This window comes from Macrobrachium rosenbergii, chromosome 13 (assembly GCF_040412425.1).
Source record: "Macrobrachium rosenbergii isolate ZJJX-2024 chromosome 13, ASM4041242v1, whole genome shotgun sequence".
Classification (NCBI taxonomy): domain Eukaryota; kingdom Metazoa; phylum Arthropoda; class Malacostraca; order Decapoda; family Palaemonidae; genus Macrobrachium; species Macrobrachium rosenbergii.
The window spans coordinates 37,088,428-37,110,049 of NC_089753.1; the positions used below are offsets into that span (position 1 = coordinate 37,088,428).

A 21,622-nucleotide genomic window follows, 5' to 3' on the forward strand; every position below is an offset into this window, starting at 1 on the left:
AATATAGTTGCACCACTCATCAAATGAAAACAAATCCTTCTCTAAGCAAGCAACTGTGGAGGAAATGGTGTGCATCCATCCATGGTGAATCTGTTTGCAATGCCCACAAACACGAATCAAGATGTTGCAAGTATACCGATTGTCTTTTCAGGATCCGAGTGCTACCTCATCTTAGAAACATTGTACTAAAGGTATTCTTGTCATGATGGTACACTGTATGACCATTAAGTTAAGTTATCTGTAGCATAGGATGGTTACTAGTGGATTCTTGAAAGCTACATCACTGGTGGGTATGATGACACAGCATCTTTTAAAATCTGACTCTGGGCATGTTCAGAGGATTAAACTGTTCTTGCCAAGAGAGTGCTACGGATGTAATTGAAGAGGAAGAGACTAGACTGCACCAGCTGTTAAAGGGGATACTCAATTATGGCTGCCAATAAAAGAATGACTAAAACCATTTTTCTTTGGTTAACATAATTACTCCGAGGTCTACAACCAAGTCTGACGAATCACAGAGCTCTGAGTGCACAAAGTTAGAATTTTATTTTTATAGCTTTCTTAAGTGCGGTATATTTGTTATTATAGTTTTTAATAAAGGTTAATTGAGGTGGTAGTCAAGTGCTAGTCATTTACCAAATCAGAGTAAGTTACTCATAACTGCATGGACACCAATCCAAAAGGGATAGTCATTGCAGGGAGAGCACAATGAAGTCAATACACAATCCCACAATCAGCTAAATAACAACAAACTTTGGTGACAAGGCTTGATTATGACATGCTACTTTATACAAGTACTTGGAAATGCAGTTTGAGATTACACAAGTCAAAGAACAACAAGGATTTTATAAAAAATGATCCACACAGTCCATAGATCTATACCAAATGCCAGGTACAAAAAACTAACTTCTTGGTAAATTACAAGCTATGAAGTTGTTTTACCCCTATAAACAGAGCTGTGGGTAGAGTAAAAATAAAATTTTGTATCTATGAAGAATTAGAGGGATTTATTTCTGGTAATAGAAATTCATTTCTCGTCATAATGTGGTTTGGATTCCACAATAAGCTGTAGGTCCCGTTGCTAGGTAACCAATTGGTTCTTAGCCACGTAAAATAAGTCTAATCCTTCGGGCCAGCCCTAGGAGAGCTGTTAATCAGCTCAGTGGTCTGGTTAAACTACGATATACTTAACTCAACTACCAAGATACTTTTTTGGTAAAAAAATCATGGCAGTATCCACAGTGCTTAGTTAAAAAAAACTCTAAATTCATTCATAAGGATAAGAGCAACTCCACAGTGCTTAGTTACAAAAACCTTAAATTCATTCATAAGGATAAAAGCAACTCCTGAAAAACTGTTGCTAAAGGATATGCAGTGTTACATAAAAGGCTCAAAATCACCAAGCACAAGACGACTCGGGTAACATGCTAGGTTCATGTAATGTTTCTCCAAGTATACAGTATAGTCTAGAGTGAAGTGCAGACAGGGACTGGAAACTTCTTTTATTTAAAGGTCTTGGCTGTTACCATATTAATATTTTATAACTGCAAAGTCCCTTGTTTACAAAAAATTGCCTCAGTACCTGTATTAGTTTTTGTATAAAAGGAGTGTTGATATTAGTTTTATTCATTATTGAAAGAACAAGTAACCAAAAAGATCGTTGAAATATGGCTCTTGCATGTATCCACATTAAAAACTGTTTGAAGGAGGGTGGGACCCAAAGTCTAGAAGTATGCATAAACTCTTGGTCAAATCAAAGGACAGTTAAATTTGGGAACTAAAGACAAGGTAATTTGTGATGAAGAATGTTTTACATGAACTAATAACTTGTAAAGCTGATCTGTTTGTTTCTCATTGGGTTTATATTTTTGCGTATACTTTTGTACACTGGAACAAAACGTAAAATTCATAATACTGTAATAATAAAGAAACCTTTTGGAAAATTTCAAGATTTTTAAGATGCTACTAGCTGTTTCTTTATTCATCATGACCCAATGTGGTTTGCATTTTCTGAGAGTCCTGTTTCTTATCTGCCCTAACTTAAAGGCATCATAAAAGAAAACTTTAAGTTGTAATTATGATGTACAGAACAATTTTTTTCATAAGAGAAAATGTAAAGAAATGCACTTTCTTAACAACAGCTTTGGTATACGATGATTCTGTTCGAATCTAGCCGAAAGTTAATCATGAGGTATCAATATTTCCAATACTGTATTTGTTAGGAAGGTACTTAAATGTATAACATTAAGATGCACAATTATTTGGTATATATTTCATCTTTACACAATTACACATTTCCAACAGGGAAGATTGGATGGTGGCAACGTCTTTAGAGGAGGAACTGCAAGAGGAGAGGGAAGCAGAACTTGTGAAACAGACCAAGTGTTATTCAAGACTACAACTGCTCAAGGCACAAAGATTCATCTTTGTCCACACTGTGCTTATTGCACTCCAAGACGACCACACATGGTAGAACATATGAGGACTCATACTGGGGCAAAACCTTTTGGGTGTCCTTATTGCCCATCTCAGTTCTCTCAGAAAGGTACCCTCACCAGACATATACGGAAGCATACCAGAGAGAAACCCTACAGTTGTCCTTATTGTCCAGAAAAATTTGTGAAGGAGCATCAGCTCAGTGTTCATGTTGCTGCCTACCATGTTGGGGCATACTGAGTGAGTCTTTTGTGTTCATATATTTTAAAATGATATTTTTATTGTTTATAAGGAGACTGTTTTTTCTATCAAATTTTTGTTATCAAGAAGATAGTTCCCATAAAGGAAAATTAAATTTAAAGATGTGCACAATATTTCCAGTTGATACAATTTGTGTATTTACATTTATATCAATATACTGTATAGACTATTCTCCATGTTTGTGGGATTTTTTTAGGTGTAAAACAGCACAAATGATTTACTACTGTATTGCATAATACCAGAACCTCAGGTATATATATTGTAAATAATTTCAGTCAGTCTGCCTAATGAGGTACAAATTTTCTTGTATTTTAAAGTGCTTTTTTTCATCATGGAAGTTTTCCTTATACTTTACAATGTCACTACAAGAAACATGGAGAATGTACTACTTGCTGTACATATCACCAAATCTGATATTTATGTAATATTACATTATTTCACAACAAACCAGTTAATTATAATAAGCCCATGTTTGTCATCTTCATGAATCACAGACCTTCATTCCTAGTTCCAAATAGAATTGTCTGCTGGCCAGTAGAATTGTGCTTGTGCCTAATGGATCTGAAGGTCCCCAGCATCAGAGCCTCATTTTTTGTCTGTCTGGCTTTAATTTTCCTAGATATTTTGGCTACTTGTTTCATCAAACATTGATTAAGTAATCCTGTATTTTCTTTAATAATGCAAGCAATTATTTCTTTCAGCCTCTTCCAAGTTAAGTTTTTCATTGAAGGCTAGAGAGCACTTAGCAAAGAGAAGGATTATCTTCTATATTTTGTACTCATGTTTTTTTGTTTCTACATCTTTTATTATGTAAGCTTAGAGGGCATTGTGAAGATGTGATGGAAGGCATAGTATACTATACCTTCCATCACACTCATGTTATGTGGGGGTTGCCAGGGAGAGTTTGGTTTTCTCTTTACCTGCTGACTCAGTCACCTTTTTACTGGTCACTGGCCCAGTGGAATGGTTACTTTCACAAGAGGTTTCAAAAGATGTTCTAGGAGGATGAACCTCAGCCACCATGTTAATGATCACCTCACCATTGTTCCTGTTTGATGCATTATGCAACTTTACCAAGCACAAGGGGTTTGTACCATGCTCCCTCACAGTCAGAATAATATTCATCAGAAAAAAACCTGGGCCAAAGGGAGAAACTGGAGGCAGCTACAACAATGAATGTCAGCGACAGACAAAAGACACGAACAACTGACATGAGTCATGTTAATAAAAGAGCTACAATAATGAACTTGTGAATAATGGATATCTACTCACCTGATGCCCCAGCCTTTAGTAGTTTCTCTGACCTGCAGCCACACTAAAGACAGGAACAAAGTACAGTACTAACAAGGCCTGCGTTAGCAGACATTAACATGACCTTAGATCAAGACTATGCCAAGAAAAAGACAGCACCCTGGATCCAGAAACACAGCAGCAGCAATAAACCTGATGACAACTCAACTACAGATCTTAGGACCATTCTCACAGATGCCAGGAATTGCAATCGTGATACAAAACAGGATAGTGACTCAACAAAGTCAAAACAAGGGCTACAGTAATAGTCAGGACAATGGTTCAACAATGGACTTGCATCAGGATTTAACCCATTCAAAACCACAGACTTGAAGCCAAGCTTCATCAAAGAGGCAGTGGCTTTAGCTTTATTTCATGTTGGTGCTGCAGCTACGAAAGTAAGGAGACCCACAGAGGCTAGACGTGAGACAAAAGCATTCAGGTTTCCTATCAGGGCCATGTTAACAGAATGGATAATTTCTCAGGAAAGAGAATGCATCTGAATCAGATTATGCTGGTGTATTAAGGCATTCCCCAGTTAATGTCGGGGGTTCTGTTCCTGGCTGAGCACCGATAGCCGAAAATCGTTGTTAACCAGAACATCACAAAAATTATGGCAATCAATGGCGTTTATGACGCCGTAAGCGCTGATCGGCCTTGATGAAGTGGTTACTGATGCCGATAAACCGCTTACAGGTGTCAGAAACGCTTACTGGTGCTGATAAACTGTCTACTGACATCAATAAGCCGCCTACCAATGCAGACAAACTGCCTACCGATGTCAATAAACCGCTTACCAGCGCTGAAATTCTGGTTAATGATGCCGTTAGCCAAGCATCTTAAAACCAGGTAAAACTTTATTTTACTTTTTCACGCTATATTTCAGTAAATACCGCCTTACGTGAAAAACTTCATAGAAGATAACTAATTCTTCATCCAAAAATACCCCTGACAACACGCTTACCCGGCCAAAATACGACAATTTCATGATCACACAATTTAGTTACCAAAAGGAATTTATCCTAAGTCCCCAACAGTTGTTAATGGCGTCACACATACATCGCTCTTCCATAGTTTTGACAATGGCCGCAGTACGTCGTTACAGTCGGGGTTGCAGGCAATTTGAAGATTGGGTCATAGGCTTTTGCACATGCACTGACTTGGTTTGGGTTACTGCACATGTGCTTTTTTTTTTTATAATTGACATATCATATTCTCAGCTTCAAACTTGATCCAGCCCAACCAATCACAGGCCTTGGATTCGGGTTGCTTTGTTGACCTTGTTCAGAGTTCATCCATTTGATTTTTCCCTGTGAACGTAATGAATCTCTGCTTCAGTTGCAACCTTAATTTTGTTGATATTACTCTTATAACCAGGGATTGTGAGTTAACTGTTAATTTTTTGGCTAAGCACAAACTTTTAAATTCAACTAATGTCCTAGTTACTTTAATGTGCTTCCATTAAACAGATATAACAGGTTCCGTTGCGACAAGGTCACAAGGAATTCATGTGGAAAACGAGTGAGGTGTCATGTTAACATATCAGGACTGAATGAACCTGGTTTGAAAAGTCGCACCTTAGTCTTGAGCAAATTCTTCTTCTTAATTGGTGTTTAACTTTGGTAGACTGACTCAGCTCAAGGTTAAAAGTGTTATTGAAATGTGAACGTATCATAAACAACTGATACAACTTTTCCTGTGAGGTGGAACTGCACCACACAGAAAATACAAGCACTCCAATAGGGGGTCCAGGAAAAGTTGTAGAGACTGAAAGGCCAAGTTCAGCAAATGAAAATACAATACAGTAAAGGGAGGTATATTGAAGGAGTGTGGGTGTTCGGGGGTATCGAACGGGAATCAAAGCAAATGTATCCGAAACCTGTTTCTATGTGTTTATGTGGGCCATCACCTCCTTATGCCCACCTCCGGTTTTCCTCCCTGAAAATAGATGACGCCTCCCTATTATAAGGTAAGTTCAACGATACATATGTTGGTTAAGGCAAATGTACGTTAGATACAGGTAAGAGTGCACAGGTAGTGGAAGACAGGGCTACTCACCATGTCTGAACGTCAATTTAGACTAAGCCCAGACCACATGTTCAAACTGCTACCACAGCAGAAATAATTACTGCCTTTTGGGGGCTCAAGCCCCCGGGCCAGGTCGGCACGCCGCCCTAAGTTTGGTTAGGTAGGTATGATATAGTTAGGTCAGGACCTGGCATTCTAGGGCAGATTAGGTTTGTTTATGTATACATAAGAAGAAGCCTAGGCCAGCCATGTCTGAATGTACATTTAACCCATATGTTTAATGTAACTAGTTGAATTTAATGTAACTAGTTGAACGGGGCCTAGTATGCAGAGTAGTGGGCCAGTGTCTCACTGACTAACATTTCTTATGTCTGCACATTAGGCTAGCCTAACTGACATGTCCCCTTTTACTGCATGAAGTAGCCTTTTGTATGTAGAGTGGTAGGTCAAACGCTCAATAATGCGGAATAATTCTTACGTAGGTAAGGAGTAACGTACGCTAGCCGTCCCTGTAGAGACACTAGGGTAGGCTTACTGCATGTTGTAGATTTTTCTGTGTAGAATGGGAAGTCACCATGTTTTATGTAGAGTGGCGGGTCAGTAACGAGAATTACAACAGTCGTGAACATCTCATCCCTTTGCATTCTTTCCCCCCACCCAAAAACCCCAAATTCCCAACAAGGTCCCTCTTACCATTTATTGTAGCTTGTTGCATATTCATTTATTGGACATCTATGAAAATTATTCTGAAATAACTGTTTTTCGTGGATTTCTTTAGCAAGAACTTATGTTCATTCCCCATAAACGCTGAATTCCCAACAAGGCCAAACAAGCCTTTTGCATATTCATTTATTGTATGTCTTCGAATATACGCCAAAAAAATACAGATTTTGTGGACTTTTTACCGAGAAATACAGTAGGTTGCGAAAGTAAAGTAAAGTTTTACCCAAAACCGAAACACTGTTAACTGTTGCCGCCAATAAGCGGGGACTGCCTGTACTGGACAAAACCTTGAACAGTACCTGATTTAGATCATGAGCAAGACACCAAAAAATTCATTTACACACTTGCTGATGAGCCTTATTCCAGAATAAGCTGAATTACATAATGTCTCCTTTACCGTCCTCCAAAATGATATGAAGCCTTGAATAAATCCAAGAGTTTAAACTCCTGTCCTAAAATTAGGAAGGCAGAAGTACTCTTGGAAAGACAGTCCCAGTATACCTGTCCAAAGCACAAGATTCTGATACCTTGGCAGGGAGAGTGAGACTCTGTGAGAACCTAGAGGGTCCATCCGTAGATCCTCCATTTACAACAGCTATTTGGACTGGAAAAGACAGGTCTGGTACCATGAAACTAGATATACCAGCAGCAGGTAATGGTTATTTGTTTAACTCAAACACTACTACTGTACTGTACCACCCTTAAATATGAGACATTGTGCTTCTTACTGATTCCATAAGGAATTCCTGTCTCGTCAATTGCTGATGGAGATCTTAGGTGTAACTAGCACTCTCTTAGCTTACAAAAACAAGGTGTTGGAATCGTTGGTGTTCTTTCATAGATACCAGCACCAGATGGCAGGATATTATAGCATAGGACCTGTGAGCAGCTGATGCACTTTCCCTATTCCAGGTGCAGGCAACAGCTTGAGCTCAGGCTCTTTATTCAGATCTTCCATCATTCCAGGGCAGTTCAAGCAGATAGACTGCTATCTCCCAGACGAGAAGAGCAACTGCATAAACCAGCAGCTCATAAACCAGTCTTTGGGAAATGGCAGAAACAAGTGAGGATTGTTCTTCCTCACAAGCTCTGTAGAACTTTTGGTCAGTGATGCATAAACACCAAGCCTTTGGCAGCAACACAGGCTTGATGTTAAGGGAGAACACCTGCTTCCAGGTTCCAATGTATTCAACTTCCAACTTGGAGTTACCTATTTTGGGCTAGCCAGTGCCATTCCAGCTGACTTTCATGCCTATAATAATTTGTATGCAACAGAATATATCTAGCTCTGCATTTCTGGTCCATCAGTTTATGGTAACATTGTCACCAACAGAATTTTGCTAGCATTGTCATGGACATTTCCAGTGATGCCAGTACTTGATTCTCCTGGTCATGGAAGAGTCAGCTTTGGAACCAACTACATGGACTCTCTGATGCATGTCAACACTATATATATAAGCAGCCTGTTTTTTCCAACAGAATGCAGGTCCCAAAGGTTTCTCATGCACAGATTCCATTAAGTACTAGCTCTCTCTACCAAAATGGTTCAATAGTAATCTTACATCCAAACAAAAGTTTATCCCTTGCAGTTTTGTCAGGGTACTTTCACAGTGAAACTTAAAGAAAGCTTCCAAAATCCACATGCATTTGGTATTTAAACAGTAAAGGACACCACATAAACAGGAGTAAACATTGGTTTTCTGAGCCTTTACAATGACATGTTAGAAGCAAGACAATAGGAACCAAGGTAACATAAAATGAAGCTTCTTGTCACCCAGCAATCACAATTTTTAAAGGACAAAAGCAAAGGAGTGGGAATCCTTCATCATCATTTCTGGTCAAACACCATGTGATCAAGGTCAGCATTAGTGACAGAATTAAGATACTTCCCAAAGACTTGGTATATCTGACATCAAATAGCTCTTGAAGACTATGGGATATCTTTTGTTAGATTTTTTCATGAAGTTCCCATACATTTCTATGCTTTCTAGTATGACTATATTCATGCACATATTGAAATACCCGTGAATCTACACTTTCCCACCATCACCAGCTGTCAGGCAGTATTGGAAAAAGGACAAAGCACTGGTGTATTTACCAAAGACTCAAGTTGCATCACCAAGGCAAAAGAGAGAGAGAGAGGGGCTTACCAATTTTCTACCAATATTGAATATATATCCTCTGGAATCTTCCCAGTTGGAAGAAGAATCTATGCCAAGCTCATCTTTGCCAACTCCATGGGAAATTGAAAATGTTCATCTGCTCACTTTAAAGTTTTCACCTTGACTCAGAAGCATAGGCCTTCCAGCAGAGGCAAAGACTTATCACCAATCCTGCAGTTTCATCATTTTAAGTGGTGGATGGTGTTCCAGTTGAAAGAAATATAGGTGATATGGTTTCATTCCTTGCTTATAATATACCTTAGTTATTTCTTACACCTAAACCCTCAAAGGAGGGTTTAGGTCTTCTGCTCTTCAAATTGTCATGCTACACAGACTCAGCATTATATTTTTCAAGTCCACAGAAGATTACTAGACCCCTAGATAAGACCCTTTCTGATTCTGGATAAGTCTTACTAACTTTCTTTCCTTTTGCTTCCAATTTTTCATTGGATATTTTTCTGAGGACAGTCTTCTGAGGTTTGCACCTTTGGGACAGATCAGCAACATCAAGTACTTGTCAAGTGACAGATTTCCTAGGTCTCTCTTTTACAGGTGACAAGGTAACAAGGACATAACCCAAAGCAGTTTAGGTAATCCACAGCACCCTTCACTCTCCAAGACTAGGACCATCATCCTAGCATCCTTATCTTTATGGAAACAAGGACTGCAAGGGGGCTTTGTCCATGCTATTCTTTCCCAGACTTCCCAAGAAACAGTACCAGAAGACCATTTCTCACTGATATATACATTCAGGTAACAGATCGCAGTACTGCGCAGGTTTAATAGCTTTATCAACAACCCAAAGTTATTTTCCTGTTTGTTCTATTAGTGAGACCATCATTTCAGCTCTTGAGTGACAAACACATAAAGGTACCATACATTCATGAATATGTCTTGGCACAGTCTCTAATGATCACGACTGATAATAGCAGTGGGATGTGTGGTACTTACATCAGTTGAGGATTGGTTTTTCTCCTTTCCCCTTTCATTATGACATCACTTAGGACTTACTTCATGAAGTTTCTCACCTCTGCATGCTGGTGGGTATGGTATTTTGGTACGATTCTTCCTAGAATACCCTTAGAATTGCAACTACAAAGTCCTTCACTTTGATTCTTAGGTTTCAACCATATAACTTGTTTCTTTAGCACCTTGGGTTTGACTGCATCTCAATCCCAGGAGCTCTTAGGTGCAGCCTTTGTCCAAATCAGCTAAGCCTGATTTTTTAGCTGCCTGATCTTTTTATTTAGCAAAATTAAATTCTACATACAAACTCATTACTTTATAACAAAAGTTCCTACCTCCCAACTCCACCAATTTCTTGCAGCTAGTACTATACTTGTTCAGACTACATGAAAAGTAAAGCTCTTTGCTGTCTGGGACTTACGGATCCATAAGACACATTCCTGAAATAGGAATAAAGTGACTAGGATTTATGAAAACCTAAATGTGGGCTAAGTAAGGGTACTGTAATGTGTTTATACATAAAAATTAATATAATTTTTCAAAAATCATCTTTACATACAAATGGCTTCAACACCTTGCAGAATAACAAATGCATTAGTCATTCTGTTAATAATTTGACTGCAACTGCAGCACCTATTATCAATATTAAAATCTAATGTTTGCCAAACCAGATGGCAGTTTGAATTCCACTGGTGGCAAAGTACTTATCAGTTATAATTCCCTTTGGGTGTAAGTTATATCCCCAAGGGGTAGTGACGTGGATATTAAATGAAATTTGTGGCTTAATATTTGTAAATATAAAAATGTCATGGTGTAGCTGACAAAAATTGTTATGTATTCCTTCTCAACATGTAAATATATATATAAATTTTTATTATATTTTTGTGCCAATTATTGCATATTAAAATGGAGGGAAAGATCATAAAAAAAATGGTATGATTTTTTCTATTTTACTCTAGTTTAATGATAACTCTCCTTGAAAGGTTCCTACTTGCATATGAGGCAGTGTTAAACTTTCCCCAATAGTCTTCCACAGTCACCTCCATCTCAGTGGTACTTGAATCCAATTGACATCATCAAATCTCAAAAGGTTAATTACCAGTTACTTGAAAAATAATTATAATATATCAAGGGAACTGAATAGTGAGATTTATCATTAAAAGTCTTATCACTGTGCAATGCTAGTGAAGACTAGGTGATTTCTTATACATGCATTAATTTGTGGTTATTTTGGTTAAACTGTGCATCTCTTGAAGAGTTTCAACCTATTGTACATCCCCTGAAGAGTGATTACACTGTATTATACTTTTATAATGACTGGCATTACTAAGAGTACATCTCTTAAAAACTACATATAGGAAGTGTTTTGACTACTAACTTGTAGCAGGGGACCAGCAGAAAGCATTGCAGTGCAAGTCATGTGACCTTTCAATCTGTAGTCGATAACTGAAAAATCTCTCAGGAACAAAAGTAAATTCAGACACTGGGCCAGCCTCTCGGGTAGGGTGCTAACCTATAAAGGTGGGTGACCTCTTAACCTTATTACTGTATCAGCAAATGCCTGAAATGCCATGTCAGGGGTCTGCTTCTTAAAACTTTCTGGTTTGATTTGATTCCTGCCCATTCTATATGGTCATTTGATGTTTTTTGATAGTTTCAATGTTCTTCCTCTACAAGAAAGGAATTTTTAGTGACATTACACAGAATGACTTCCTAATCTTATGTTTATGACAGTATAATTACTTATCCTTGTTGATCATTTGACTATTTTCCTAAAGCAATGAGGTTACAGAATTAATGTTTTGTGTAGTAAAATCTGGGTAGTGTTGTGATTGTTATTTTCACAGGTGTACAATTACAATAGAGAATTTAGAACATTTTTGATTATCCTCATAGGGCTACTCTTATATTGTACCTGCGTTTTGGTAAAATGTATTTATACATTTCAGTGGTATAGTATTGTATTACTATAAGTAATGTACATTATCCTTCTCCCAAAATTTATTTTCCAGAGACTTGCAAACACCAGGTAACCGAAAAGTTTTGGTTTTGCACTACATTATAGGAATTGTTTATGCATCAGGATGAAAAGTCATTCAGACACAACCTACTAATTATTATGGAATCTGAACAGTCTCATGAAAGGAACTTCCATTAAATTTCCATGTTGATTGCCTAAAATCAATGTAAGTCATGCGTGTGGTTTCATGTGGACAAAAGAAGCATTAACATTCAATACAGGTAATGGGATATCTTCATAACGGTCAAAGAGAACAATATATATGTGTTGTACTGTAATAGAATTTATAGACATCTTGAGTGATTTTTAAGATGGGACATACATACTGTATTGTAAAGCTGACAACAATCCTGGTTTATCAATGAAGGGAAGAGGATATGGGACTGGAGTGCATCAATCACATTATTTTCTCCCTCAGTTTCAGGTAATTTCAGCCTCAGCCTTTATTATTCTCGTACAGTTTTAAGAAATGGATTTAGTACTTACAGTATAATATCTTTTCCTTAAGAGTGAACAGCTGTGCCCTTTGGTGGAATGGGATGACAGTGGTCCTTTGCTTTTGGGAACTGCCATCTGAACATAATAGAGTCATGCTAACAATCCTTAGTATACACAGTTCACAGAGGAATAAGAGGGGAAAAAACAGAATAGAATTCTCCAAGATAAAGGCAATAAACTTTACCTTTCTTCTAAAAGAGGAAAACGTATTGTATAGAAACTCAGAAAAACCATATGAATGGAGATGATTCTACAATAATGAAGTACAGAGCTGAATTAACAAAGAATAACTGATATAATAGTGAGATGGAAATTTGAATTTTTTCCAAATTAGTAAATACCATATTCAGTTTCAATAATCCAAATCACTACATATACAGTTTAGGCTTTTTATAAAATGGGGTATTAAGCTACTGTATTATATTTATGATACTACTGTACAGTATATCATTACATGGTAATCTAACCAGACCACGAGTCAGAGTTCTACTTTTGAGTTCTACTTTTAGTGGGCTGGCCCAAAACTTTATTTATAATATATGAAATTGAAAAAATTTAAAACTACAGAAGTTAGAAAGCCAAATGGCAAGACAAAAGGGAATACCGGTAGATGAAAAATGAATGACAGAAGAACTGCAAATGGGCTGAAGGGCTGCTCCAAAGAACCTTCAGTACTGCCCTCAATGTGCTGCACAGGGCATACTGTACTATAGATGGTAATCCCAAACTGCAGGACATTAAAATCATAACAGCTACCTGGAAAACCAAGGATGTTTGAAGAATAAACAATAAAGACATCAGTAAGGTACTTTACTTTATACAGTATAATGATGGGGCATCGATCACCCAAATAAATTACTTTTCTCTTTCCAACCCCAGCTGCTACCCCACTACTACAACCAGCTGACTAAGGACACAATTCACTGCTTATGCCAACGGGGGCACACTGGGCTTAACGTTATATTCTAAGATTACTCGGTCCTCAGCAGTGAAGTGGACATACCACTTACTGCATAAGACTCAGAAAGGGAGTGAGAACCGATTATAGGCAGTTCCCGGTTAATGGCGGGGGTTCCGTTCCTGGCTGTGCACTGATAACCAAAAACTGTTGATAACCAGATCATCACAGTAATTTTTTATGGTAATAAATGGCATTTATGATGCTGTAAGTACTGATAAATCACTTACCGATGCAGATAAACCAACTACCAACGTCGATAAACCTCCTACCTGCGCAAAAAGTCCGGTTAACGACATCGTTAGCCAAGCACCATAAAACCAAAACGTTAACCGACGCTGCCGATAAGCGGAGATCACTTGTATAGTGATGAGAATATCATTTGCAAAAGGAGTCTAACATTGCCTTAAATGGCAGCATTCAAATATACTGCAGTTGGCAATCCTTGATCCTGGCTAGTTATAACTAGCATTATGCTTGCCAAAAGCAGGAATATCATTTCCAGCAGCTTCATTAAACTTCTGGTGCGAGAAATATTTTTGTAGCATTTTTCCCTTGACCCATCATTTTCTATGTGCCACATCCTAAAACAGATGACTTTTCTTTGAACAGTAAGTATTTATAGGTAGTGAATGAGCTGCATATATATTGCTTTTTCAGAAAATGAATGACTAAACTGAGGGCTGACTCATTACCACCACTGACATTTAACTAAGTAACTGAGAGGGATTAAGCCACTGCCATAGAAGAGATTAAGAATATGAAAGCTGAGATGAACTAGAGATTTAAAATTTTATTTTAGTTGTTAACTTTCAAGTAGTGTGCAGAGGGGTATTTTTCTATCTCAAAAAGGACTAATGCGCATGTTAGTAACAGTAAAACATAGCCTTTATGAACAAATATAAGGAGAGTGGTAGAGGTGTCAGAAACACAGGGTCAAAAAGAGCTGAAATGTAAGAGGGGGTAATCTAACTTCTTTTTTTCTGTCATTGACCGAGCAACACTGTTTAAAATAATTTTCTGTTAGAAGAGTATCTCAATTAGTAGAAATTCACAATTGTACTAGTTCCCCTTGTACTTGGGTAAAGCGGTTAAAAATAGTAGAAAAGTATTTGTAAGATCGTTGATGAATATTCATTCTTACATTAATTTTAATCCTATTTCTTGACAGACTAAAGGTGATGGAGGACCTCTATTGATACTACCAGCAAATCTGTTTGGAGGAGGAAGTGCAACACTTGATGGAGCTGGGAATGGGGGAAGAACAAGCAGTGGGAGCTGTAGCACCGTAGGTGCTGTTCCCGTGACTCTTGTGTCTGGCAACAAAGTTTACCAGTGTACCAGTTGCCAGTATTTGAGCGACCGTAAGTATAACCTTGAGGAACACCTTCGAACGCACACAGGAGAGAAACCATTTGCTTGTCCCTATTGCCCGTACAGGAGCAACAAAAAAGCCAACCTCAAAATTCATATAAGAAGGCACACAGGAGAAAAACCCTACTTCTGTCCTAGATGTCCTTACAGGGCTTCGCAAAAAATTAATCTCATCAAACACAACTGTCCAAATTCTTCATAAGTCAGTGAAGTGGTCCCTGGAGTTATTTTCTGCTATGTGTTCAGTAGTAAACTGAACACATTTTATAGCCTTATTTTTCCTGGCACAGCTTTTGTTTGATTTGAAAAGAACATAAAAGGTAATGTTCTTAATTACAAGAATTTTTATTTTCAAGAGGGTTCTGGTTTAACAAAATTGTAATACCACATGACAATGAGACACAATTTTCCCTATTACTACAATACACTGAAGACAATGAAGTACATTTCTGAAGGCCAAGAAATTTCTTGAAATCAGAAGAACTCCATAGTTTTTATGAGCTGGCAATACCAGAAGTGCTACCAATATTTAACCATAAAACAGTTAAAATGAAAATAATTCCCTTGTGTAGCATGGTAAGCTGAATATTTTTAACCCAAAAAAAAGTTAAAAATGAAAAAAATCTTTTGTGTAGAATGGTAATTAAGCTCAATATTTTTTAAGCTGGATAAAAAGAACAGTAAGTTTATAAAAACAGTGCTGGGCAAAAAAACCAAACCTTATTTTACAACACAAGAGCTTTAATACTGAAGTGAATATTTACTAAGAAAATACATTTTTGTTGTTTGTACAGTGGTTCTGAATAAATACTGTGCTATTATTGCATATTTTATACATATAAATATATCTTAATAGTTTATGAATAATATGTTAAGAGTGAATACTGTATTCAAGAATCACAAGGAAAGGAAACTCTTTCAACTTTAGAACAACTAGAGATAGCATATTCATTTAGAGCATGCTGGTCTTGATACTTCAAAAATACTGCCTCTTGGAGAATGTAACATGTTTAATATAAAACAAACTCGAGGCAAGCCTTAGGAGAATCTACTACAGTCTTGGTGCATTAGGGCTCAAAGTAAATTACAGTAATTTACAATTGTTTTAAGACAAACCTATTGCTTTATGATAACCTAAATCTGCAACAGCACAATCTCCTGACATGTCCCTAAAGCAGAAAAGTTCCAGCACCTCTTCTTATGGAATTTATCATCTGCATGTCTGGTGAGTCTTTAATAGCTGTAATATCTCTTCCCCAGTTTTTTATTCATAATTTAGCTCATATAATCTTTACGCTGCTATACGTCTACTTCATTTTTATGATTAATTCAATTCCTTAAGCTTACTGTGGGAATTTTTCTTCGTTTTTCACCTTTTGAACATTATTGTGATACTTCTACTCCCACCTAGATCACCTGCAAGTATGGTCTTAGTTTTCCTTTTAAGTTTTTAATGGCTGATCTATTCAAGGACTTCTGACAGGTCTGACCACTGGACAAGTTCATAAACTCGATCATATAGCCTGTTTGTATATTCATTTTTACTATACGTATCCACACATATTTAATTATGGCAATAGCATAAAGTGAGTACATATTTCATTTCTCTTTTAGTTCTGACTTTTGCATTTCAATCCATATCTGCTACTTACAGTTCTTGCTTCCTAGAGTTCCATTATGTTGCTCCAGGTTTCTTATTCTCAAAGGTGACATGTTAGTTATGTTAGTTATTAGATATATTAGTCTACGCTAATATATTTCTTGGTGTATTGCTTATGTACTGACCTCATGAGCACAGTATAACTTTTTCTTCAGTTCATTTAACATATTATTTAATCTTAAATGCCATGGCAGTATACAATTGTTAAAACTTGATGACACTCAAGGAAGGTTACAACTTCCATTTCAATAGTTTTCCAGTCATACAACATGCAAACTGAGAAGTGCCTTGATCTCGACAATGAGGTGAAACTGATGAAAGAGAAGAAAGCTACAGAGGAGCTGACAACGGTCATAGTGGTTCTACTCGTACATTCATCCTTTTGTAGTTCCAAAGTTGTAAGTCGCAGGGGTTGGAAACCTATCACAAGCCTCAGTCCTTTAAACAGTTACCTGCTTCTGACTGCCTTCCAGATGGAAACTGTACCTTTGGTACATTGCTCCGTTTAGAAGGGTGACTTCTAGGTATAGGCATAGATATATCAAAAGATACCTACTTTCAGGGTCAATTGCAACATTCCTCAAAGAAATACCTCCTGTTCAATTCAAGACCCCTGTGCTTTGACCTCACAATAGCCCCTCAAATATTCACAAGAGTACTAGTTCAAGTTGACATCTGGGCTCACAAACAGGATATCAGATTGGTGAGGTACTTAGACAACTGAATGGTGATTGCCTCTTGAGCAGCAGAGCTTCTGAAGCACTTTCAACATCTCACAAACCTGTGCCAATTGTTGTACCTAGTTATCAGCAGGGAGAAGTCAACCAATCTCCTTCCAGGAAAGCCATCTCTTGGGATGAAGGTAAGTACAGTATTATGATGAACGCCCTAGTTTGTCCAACCTTGGACAGAACAAGACATTTCCAAGAAGTTTCCCTGGGCTTCCTTCGGCATCCAATTCATTCAACCCATCTTTGGTTGAAACTAATAAGCATCAAACACCCCTCAAAAAGTAAGTCCTTTAAGTGAGATTTTGCTTGAGGTCTGTACAATTAAAACTTAATGCCAACTGATCAGCAATGAGGATTCCAAAGAAACATCCTGTACTATCACAAGAACTTGTGTTAGACCTCAAATGGTGGCCAAATTAAGAACAGGGGCCCACTAGTTCCAAATACTCTAGAACTTCTGACCTTTTAAGATGCCTCAAAGGAGGGATGGGGCATTCATATGCTAGACTTGCCTGCATCAAGAAGATGGTATATGGGAGAAACAGAGGACCACATCAATTTCCTGAAACTAAAACCAATACTCCATCTCCAGGCATTTGCGTATTATCTTTTCAACCAAGTTCTAGAAATAATAATGTTTAAAACAACTCAACTGAATCACTATAGTGTAGTTATGCATCAAAGCTGCATGTGATCTCAATTTCTATGCCATCTAGCAGTGGAGATATTTCTTTTGGCATAGGAAAGAAATATCACACTTGTTCTAAGGTTTGTCTCAAGGAAGCAGAATGCCCTAGCTGATTCCCCCGAGTTGAAGAAACCAGATTCTCCCGATAGAATGGTCCCTTCATCCTGAGATGTATACAGATTTATGGAAGTTTTAGGAACACCTCTTGTCAGTTTGTCTGCCACTGGGTTAAACAATCTATTTCCAAATTATTGTTTGGTGCACAGGCAACAGGTGACTTTAGGGCTCCACAGGACAAAGTGGAAGCTTAATTCCAGATCTGAACCTCTTTATGGACCTTCCCAGACCCATCTGTCACGGGACAAGCTTTTTGCAGCAACTCCATTTTTGCTGTTTCCATAACAGTCTTAAGCTCCATTGACATACTTGGATGTTATCAAGTGACCAAGGGAACTGTAACACTAGGAAAGAAGTTAATAACCAGATCATACCAGGCAGAGTGGTTCACATTCTTTGACTGGACAAGTGATCTTTTTTTTGAGCCAGTGTTGTCATAGCAACCAAATTTCTATTCCATTTGAGGTACAGATCTGTACTATCCCAGGTATTTCAAAAGAGAAGGATAAATTTATACTCTTCTACTCTCCTTACATGTCTGTGTCAACATTTTGAAATAGAGGCTTCACCTAGAAGCTTGAAACCACATTCTGGGACTTAGCCCTGGTGCTTAAAGGCCTGGTGAGTGATATTTATGAGCCCATCGAGCAGTCTTCCTTGAAGGATTTGATTGTGAAAACTGCATTTCTTCTTACCATAGCTTCTGTGTGAACTTCAGGCAGCCTTTTGGCAAATTTTTTACTCCAGAAACTGGGATAGGGATATGCTGGGTTTTTCTTATGCACCTGAATTTGCAACCAAAACAAATAGAATTGCCTCTTCTCTCACCCAATTCCCAATTTTATAATAAATGCTCTTCCTCTTCAGCTCAGTAATCAAGAAGACCTGTCAGAGCTGTAAGATATTAATAGTTTAAAAAAAATACAGTATCCTGGTGGCAAAGGAATGTTATTTTACATGCTTATGCTTCCACCTCCAAGTCTGAGGTATTCACTTTTTGTGGTCAAGGATCAGAGCCATTTCAATTTCTGAGACTTTTAAGCTGATCAGTTTGAATGTTTTAAAGGATTTATGAGTGGGAAAGGCAAGGTACAAATTCACACATGATCAACACCCAAGCTGGGACCAGGGAGAACCCCCAACCTAGCTTATAAGGACAATAACTTTCTATTCCCAAGTAAATTTATCAAGTCTTGAGCAGAGCATGAGCTTGAGGCCATTACACTGTGAAGTCCAGGCAAAATCAACTACTATTCTACTATGACCCTAAAGGTTGAGGTATTAAGAGACCTAGATGCATACTCAAGACAGTTGAGAGGTGGAACTCTTCTTCTGCTTTGAGGATGAAATGGAGATTGTGCTACAACAGACTTAGGCTACTGTAAAGAAATGAGTTTGTAAAGGAAAACTTAATTTTATTTCAAACATTTTAAACATTTGCCATGACAGTTTTTTCATGTTATCTGATTACTTGTAGAGTAATTAGCCCTTTTATGTGCTTTGGAATCATCTAAAATACTTCACTCCTTGTTCAAACCAAATCAGAAGTAAAACTTGCATGTCCCAGAACAATCACGATGATACAGCTCCAGTTGTATCAGTTGCTGCCAGAGTGGCCGGAGTTACAAATCCTGTTATTGAAGAGATCCTGGATCTGGAGAAGGTAAAAGCATATCTTGTCACTGTTTAAATCACTGGAGCACCTCAATTTGCTGGTCTGGCCCTTGGAGTGGCTGTGTATATTAAAGCTGGAACAGCTCTAGTCATGGCTGTAGTCACTAGAGCAGCTCTGGATGGAAATCCTGTCCTTGCACAGACCCTCAGGTAAAGCAGATGCTTACTGGCTGGTAAAAAAAACCCATAAATTTAGTGAATACCTCCTGAAAGTTAACTTACAACAAAACTAGCTTGTTCTCATGAAGACAAAACCTTAAGATAGCTGTAAATAGGATGAAAGCTAACTTAAAATTAAAAGATAAATAACATAATGGCCATTGACTAGCCAGTTACATACTAACACCAAAAAGAGGAAAACTTCCTAATATATATTAAAATCCAGTCAAAACAAACTTAAGCCTACAATATAAGGGACACTTTTTCTGCGTAACTATCAAGAGAAACCAGAATCCTTCCCTACGAAATGTCAATAACCAATTCTCACTTCAGTACTTCATTAACAACTCAGGCAAACAAAGATTAACTTAGTGCTGCTGAAGACCCTGAGGATGTGCCCATGCATGTGCTACACTGTTGGCAAACTGCTGTCTTTGTTTGAACAGTGTGGAGCGGCCGAGATTGTGTTGAAGCACACAAAAACGTCAGTCATACTTCATGAGATTTTAGTGATATGTAATAGTAGTGTTCAAGAATGTTACAGGTTGCAATGCAATTTACACCTGACCTACAGGTGCCCGGAATAGATGCTGTTTTTGGTCACAGACTGATGATTTCATGTTTGAAACAAGTTAAACTGTAAAAAGATTGGTATTTTTGTTTTTACTTTACTTTCATAAATAAAAAATAGTGATGGAAAAAACCAATCATTAAACTGTCCTTCAATACTGAATCCACGACTACTTGGGCCTGTTTAGAATGATTGACTAACTGTAGGCAAGACTGGTGTCCTTTGTGTTAAAGAGCTCAGTTTTTATTTTGAGGTACAGATATTGTTATTTTCTCCTTGCAATAAAGGTTTTCATTTGTCATCGTATAAATAGTTTATCTCCTATATTTTGTGAATTCAGAGTACAGTAATATTATGCATGTGGATTATGCATAACATTATATAAGTAGTCTTGATGATGATTTAGATCAAGGTAGCCATATACCAGTATGGGGTCTTGACCTGGGGAACCCATAGAATAAATCTTTTCCACCTCACATGAACCTCCAATCAGCTTTGTTTTAAAGCATTTTTTGTTTAAATGCATCATTATTTTAATGTGTGGTGTTGATCAGACCAAATCAAACTCAGAAGCTCTAGCACATAGCAAAATAAAAATTCACAAAAACTACAATACATTTACTTTGGAACTCCTGAGTTTTTAAAAATGTGTTATCTTAAGGAAAAATTAAACTAAAAATACGTGACATTACAAGAACATCTGCACTGCAGGACAGGGTCACAAGGCAAACGACCAAATTCAAGACAGACTAATTCCACCACTAACTTCCCAAACTGCATAAAATAAGTAGTGAGCATAAACCCCATGGCAAACACAGATAGGCCTGATTTAAGGTGATGTGTCTTGGTTTTCTTTGAGCTGAGTATGAATTTGACAGTGGGTCAATTATAAATCATTTCTAGTTTTCCCACAAATCTGGTTTTCCACTGGGCTTAAACTTAGCAGGCCCTCATTTTTAGAGAGCACAGTTGTGGAAAATAATAACAATTTCCTCAGAAAACTTGAAGAATATCATAAAACTAAAGCTAAAACACCTGGATGTTGTAAAATGTTCTAAATACAAATTCTTCTACAATGTTTGAAATACTATGGTCCAAGCTTTATACCCTATACTGTAAAAGTTTGTATCTCATATTTTGGCTTTTCTCCCAGCCAAAGACTTAGTTCCTCACTTGTTAGTTAAACACGACATACAGTTACTTCAAGACACAAGCCAATTTTAAAAACTGTTGCAGATACAAGGCCTGACAATTTGTAATATGCTCTACTCAAGGTACCTCTTTACAAGTTGCCTATAATCATCAA

At 37.5% G+C, this 21,622-nt stretch overlaps 1 protein-coding gene and 1 long non-coding RNA gene across 3 annotated transcripts in view; one reads left to right on the forward strand and one right to left on the reverse strand.

The window, feature by feature from the left end:
• The window catches only part of LOC136844589 (zinc finger and BTB domain-containing protein 7A-like), a 174,229-nt gene extending 153,892 nt beyond the window's left edge, over positions 1-20,337 (forward strand). Inside the window, exon 6 of one of the 2 annotated variants that reach the window (XM_067113870.1) lies at positions 14,514-20,337. In XM_067113870.1, coding sequence (XP_066969971.1) covers positions 14,514-14,918 — 405 coding nt within the window. In that variant the 3' untranslated portion in view covers positions 14,919-20,337. Of the gene's footprint in view, positions 1-2,304; positions 2,739-14,513 lie in introns of those variants that run through there. The other variant, XM_067113871.1, reaches the window with a different exon arrangement.
• LOC136844591 (uncharacterized) overlaps positions 19,624-21,622 on the reverse strand; it is a 67,262-nt gene continuing 65,263 nt past the window's right edge. The window contains exon 4 of the long non-coding RNA XR_010854931.1: positions 19,624-19,756. This is a non-coding gene — a long non-coding RNA (uncharacterized lncRNA). The remainder of the gene's footprint in view (positions 19,757-21,622) is intronic.